General features: G+C 50.8%; 1 protein-coding gene across 1 annotated transcript in view; it reads left to right on the top strand.

Moving 5' to 3' along the window:
- F2 (coagulation factor II, thrombin) overlaps window positions 1-5,966 on the top strand; it is a 236,153-nt gene that overhangs the window by 216,357 nt on the left and 13,830 nt on the right. Inside the window, exon 2 of the mRNA XM_059709523.1 lies at window positions 5,565-5,667. Within this exon, the coding sequence (XP_059565506.1) occupies window positions 5,589-5,667 (79 nt within the window). The 5' untranslated portion in view covers window positions 5,565-5,588. The remainder of the gene's footprint in view (window positions 1-5,564; window positions 5,668-5,966) is intronic.

Here is a 5,966-nt window from a genome sequence, read left to right as displayed (position 1 = left end):
CTGGGTGTCTGGATCTTCTTTCTCTTTGGGTTGCCTGTTAGAGATTAGAGTCGGCTAGGAAAAGTAGGCCCAGGACTTCCCTTCCTGCTTATGCACCACCACCAACTTGTTTCCCAGTACTTTAGGGTAAACTCCTAAGATCTTTTTATCCACTTCTGGGAGAGCTTGTTCTGAAACTTTCCCTAGAAACTCCACAAGGTGCTCATCGGTGCCTCGGAAGTGACCTGCCCAGTGAGGTAAGTAGCTGGCAGCCTGCTGCCCTGTGGGGTGCTTAGTGCTGGGGTAGCCACTCCCATCGAGCTCCCTGAGGATCAGGCTCTTTTTTTCCCAAAATATATTTTATTGATTTTTTCAGAGAGGAAGGGAGAGGGATAGAGAGTTAGAATGAGAGAGAAACATCGATCAGCTGCCTCCTGCACACCCCCTACCGGAGATATGCCCGCAACCAAGGTACATGCCCTTGACCGGAATCGAACCTGGGACCCTTCAGTCCGCAGACCAATGCTCTATATACTAAGCCAAACCGGTTAGGGCAAGGATCAGGCTCTTTTATTGGGAACCAAACTGTGTGACTTTTAAGGGTTAAAAGGCTAGAGACTGAGCTTAGCTTATAGCTCACAAGTCTCTGTAATTCAGCCTAAAGCGCCTTTTGGCAGCTTTTCTTACCACCTTAGGGCTGTGAAGTTGGTTTTCTGTGCTGAAGGACACCAGACTCAGTGGAGATGTTTAGGGAGGGCTTGATCTGTACCCTCTGTGTCCCTGGCCCAAATGCAGCCCTGGTGAGGGCTGCGCTGCCTTAGGTGCTGGGGATGCGGCTGTGAGCAAGATAGGCAGAGGCAGTGCCGTGTACAGAGCTCATGATCCACGGGGGGCAGAGAGCACCGGATAAGAGTTCAAAGGAGCATCACACGGTGCTGTGGGTCTGTTTCTTGGGATGGTTTTACTTGAGGCATCAGGGAACATGTCCGCAAGGAATAGTAATGATAGTGGACCCTCAGCCCTGATTGTGGGCCAGTCCTTCATGTGAGTTTATTTATACACTCCTCATAGCAACCCTGTGAGGTAGCTGGTTATTATTTTACAGATGAGGAAATAGGAACAAAGATTTTTAAGTATCCTACCCAAGGGAACAAAGCTACTAGGTGGCAGGGCTGACATTCAAACCCAAATAGTCTAGCACTGGAGTGAGGCTCTTAACCTCTGCACTGCGCTGCCCCTCATTTCAGCTGCAACTTGGTCGATAAGTAGGTACAAGTGGTGTGTGGGGAGCTGCATCTGGAAAAGCCCTATGAGAGCCTGAGCAGAGAGGAGGGAGAGGAGGTGGAGCCAGCTCACATAGGCCTTGCTTCAGGAGTTTGGACTTTATTCTCAGGACATCTAGGAACTCTTTGAAGGGTTTTAGGCAGGGGAATGACATGGTCAGATTTGTGTGTGAAGAGACTATGGGAGAAGATTGGCAGGTGAGGTGCAGTTGTGGGGAAATCAGCTAGGAATGGATGGTCACAGTGGACGTGCAGAGAAATGGAGTCATCCATCCAACAAATGTTTCTTGAGCACTTGCTGTAAGTTGTTAGGGATCTAGCAGTAATAAAAATCTGCTCTTGCCAAAACCGGTTTGGCTCAGTGGATAGAGTGTCGGCCTGCGGACTGAAAGGTCCCAGGTTCGATTCCGGTCAAGGGCATGTACCTGGGTTGCAGGCATATCCCCAGTGGGAGATGTGCAGGAGGCAGCTGATCGATGTTTCTCTTTCATCGATGTTTCTAACTCTCTATCTCTCTCCCTTCCTCTCTGTAAAAAATCAATAAAATATATTTAAAAAAAAACTGCTCTTATACAGTTACATGCCAGTGTGCAAAGACAGTAAGTAAATACATGTCAGACTGATAAATGCAGCAAAGACGAGTAATGCAGGGGAGAGTCTCACATGAGTGTGGTTTCGCAGAGGGTGGTCAGGAAAGGCCTCGTGGCACAAGCAGAGACCTTGTACTGTGTAAGGGAGTGGGCCAGGCTGTGTCTGCGGGAGGCCCAGCAGAGGGAGTAGTACCAGCAAAGCCCAGTGAGTTCATGGAAGAACAAGGAGCAGAGTGGCCAGGGTGGACCTTGGAAGAGGGTGGGGTCAGGATGAGTGCGGTGGGCCATGGTAAGGATTGATTGGATATGTTCTGTGGGAGGTAGAAGTGACAGATTCAAAGACTGAGTGAGAGATCTAACTACTGCTTTCTGGCTTAGCAAGTTAGGTAGCGCCAGGGTTCTGATTGTGGTTTGGGTTGGGTTGATGAGCCTGTTGCGGGAGACACTAGCTGGGAGGTGGTCATTGAAGCTGTGGGAGCAGCGGGAGTGAGCACTGGGGAGGAGGCTTGCTCTCCAGGTGCGCTGAGAGGAGGAAGGCTCCTCGGGAGACACAAAATCAGCCTTCGACAGAACAGCCTGCAGACTGGCACAGAGGCTGATGGGAGAGTCTCCACAGGAAGAAGTGGCAGCAATGTCCTTCGCTACTGAGAGGGTTGGAATTTGTGGAAGTCACTGATGAGCTGAGTGAGAGCAGTTGGCAGCCAGATTAGATTGCTTTGAGGAGTAGGAAGCAAGAGAGACAGGAAGAACAATTCTCGGAACCTTCTGTTAGTTAAAATGAGAGCTTAGCAAGAGGAAATAACCAAATTTAATTAATTACATACGTATGTACAGGAGCCCCACATAACAGGAGAGTCAGAGACCATCACATATGTGAGAGATTCAGGGACAGAAAGGAAAAATGAGGTATGTATGGCATCCTGAGCCAAGGAATGAGATAAGATGTCCTGAGGCTTTGGGGGTGAGGGGGCGGTGTGTGTGTGTGTGAAAGTCATTCACAGGATGATAAGAACAGATGTCCAGTAATTAGAAGTTTGCCCTGACCTACAGGTAGGTCATAAAATTATTTCAGGTTATAACTCTTATGGATAAGGCTCCAAATTTAAATTCTTTAAGGGAGAGGTAAAAGTTTATTTTGAGCTCACAGGGTCTCAAATTACCTTCAGCTCAAAATAATCCACATGCTAAAGGGATAGGCCTGGTAGGCCTGTCCTGAGCCCCTTCGTCAGCGAACGACAAAGCCAGAACTGAAATGTCACATGTTCTCCAGCTTCCCAGCATGTGCTCACAATGTCAGAAGCAGCCCCATGTCTCCCACTTTCTCCCTGACACTAACCCAGCCGCCCACCCGACCTGAATAAGTTCTTGGCAAAGCGTAACTCTGAAATTTTCCACGGGGAGGAGAACAGCAGGAAATCGTGATCCGAGGAGAGAAAAAAAGCCACACCATCCAAAGCCTAAGAAACAGTTGCTAATATTTTTAGTTAGCCAACCCCGTTTCTTGGAGCCTGCACGATCCTCGATAGATCCTAATCTTTCCCAGCTCTTGCCTCAGGCAGGGTCATATGCCCAGTGTTGCTAGTATCCTGGGGATGTACTCATTGCTTGATCTTGAGCTGTGCAGTGACGCAGGGATGCTTTGGGATTCTGGGGAGGCCTGTTGACATTCCACAACCATCCTCAGGCCCAAAGCTGGGGTGCTCACACCCCTTTGCCACATCCCCCAAACAGATGGAGGACTTATCTCTCAGTTAAAGCTGTCCCTGGTGATGCAGAGCAGGTTCAGATCAAAGCCAAGAAATGTGAAGGCACTGGGTCCAGGCCGGGTAGCTCAGTTGGTTAGGGCATCATCCCCATACGGCCAACGTTGCAGGTTTGATCCCTGGTCAGGGCACATACAAGAATCAACCAATGAATGCATAAGTAAGTGGAGCAACAAATCGATATTTCTCTCCCTCTCTAAAAAAAAAAAAAAAAAATCAAGTTTGAAGGCACCTGGCTTGGGAGCCTCCACTCTGTCAGCACTCATGATGAAGCGAGAATGGGCATCAGAGAGCATTGTTCAAGCTCTTACCACAGAAGAGAAAATGGAGGCCTAGAGGACAGTCACTTGCCAAGGCATGAGACCAGGACAGGGCCTCCGTCTTCTGCCGCCTAACGTAGTGCTTTTCTAGCTAAAATAAAATGCAGTGACTGTTCCTGGAAAGACAGGTCACTGGAATATGTTTGTTTTTAATCCTCACCCAAGGATATTTTAGAGAGAGTGGAAGAGAGAGGGAAGAGAGAAATATCCATGTGAGAGAAACACATCGATTGGTTGCCTCCTGCACACGCCCTGACCAGGGCCCAGGCAGGGAGGAGCCTACAACCAAGGTACGTGCCCTTGACTGGAATTGAACCTGGGACTCTTCAGTCCGCAGGCCGACGCTCTATCCACTGAGCCAAACTGGCTAGGGCTGGAATATTTTTTTAACTGAGAAAACATTTTCCTCCTTTCAAAATATTTTTGTTCATCACAATGTCAAAAGTTCCTTTTTCCCCACATGCACCAGGTCCCTCCCTGTGATCTTCCCAGACTGTACATGATCGCAGTCCGGACCCTGACCGGCCAGGCCCCAAGGAGGACAAGGCGAGAACCTGTGCTCCCTGTGTTTCTGCTCTTTGTCCTTCTGTCCTGAGTAGACCCAGGACTAATATTTACCTTGCATTCTACAAACAGGAAATGGGGGAGGGAGGGGAGCCGGGAGGGGAGAGGGGCTGTGTAGAACCAGCCGTTGCTCTCGTCTAGCCCAGGCCCACAGACAGGCACAGGGAGACAGGGGTTTGGGCTGATCCCTCTTCCCAGCCAGGCAGCAGGTCCTGGGAGATGAGAAGAAATAGAGCGGCCCTGCCCCGGCTCCACATCCCAGCAACCACTGTACACAAACATTCCTCCACAGCTTCCCAGACGGGCAGGAGGGGAATGGGACCCCCCATCCGTGGCTGCGAGGCCGGGCAAACGCTGGCTGCTCCTGCCCCAGTGTGTCCTGGGCAAGGTGGGCAGGACTCATCGAATCACACCCTTGCCTCTTTTTTCTTATATCTGTGTTTTGTGATCACACAAACGTCCCCATTGGGACCTTCCTAATGCCGCGACCCTTCAATACAGTTCCTCATGTTGTGGTGACCCCCAACCATAAGATTATTTTCATTGCTACTGTAAACAATATGTAATTATATATGTGCTTTCCTATGGTCTTAGGCGACCCCTGTGAAAGGGTTGTTCAACTCCCAAAGGGGTCGCGACCCACAGTTTAGAACCGCTGGTTTACAACCATATATGTGCAGATTATTAAGCACTTACTATATTTCATGGGGTTTAAGTTCATAATCTCCGTTACTCCTCATAGCCAAGTACTATTCCCAATGTACAGATGAGGAAGCTGAGGCACCCAGAGATCAAAGCGACCGCCACCAGGTGTTAGTGCTGGAAGGAGCCTCGGAAGACCTTGTGGCCCTGCTGGCCCAAGTTGGCCCCTGCCTCGGGGAAGGAGGGTGGATGATGGTGGTTACGCTGGTCTTTCCTTTGTGACTTCCTCCCAAACCTGTCCTCGCAGGAGGCGGGGTGGACTATCTGTTCACTTGTCCTCATGGCCCTGACCTGCTGACCTCTTCCTCCAGCCGATTTCTTCATGTTAGTTTAACATTAACCCAGAGGGGTCAGGAGGAGCCTGAGAGTCCCGGGAGCGGACACACTATGCCGCACGTCCGAGGGCCGTGGCCACCTGGCTGCCTGGCCGTGGTGGCTCTGTTTAGCCTTGTGCACAGCCAGCATGGTAAGGAGGGCTTGGAAGCTGGGACAGGCTGGGGGGCTAGGAGATGGGCCCATGGGCGGGGGTCCCCTTACTCGACAGAGAACCCAGAGCCGGCCTCCAGGTGGGCTTCAGCCCACGGTATCCAGCTGAGGGAAGGAGTCTGGTGCTCAGGGCTGGCTGATGGGACTACTTCTCTCTTGCAATACTGCGAGCGGGCTGGGGGTGATCCATTAAAGGAGCGGAGGCCATCCCAGACCTCTGCTTTTGGAAGCCGCCAGGGTAGGCCAGGCTCGCTTCCTGCCCTCGCGATGGGCTTCCTC

Source organism: Myotis daubentonii, chromosome 9 (assembly GCF_963259705.1).
Source record: "Myotis daubentonii chromosome 9, mMyoDau2.1, whole genome shotgun sequence".
NCBI classification, from domain to species: Eukaryota; Metazoa; Chordata; class Mammalia; order Chiroptera; family Vespertilionidae; genus Myotis; species Myotis daubentonii.
The sequence above is the reverse complement of the archived record's forward strand: the minus strand, read 5'-3'. Positions and strand labels throughout refer to the sequence as shown.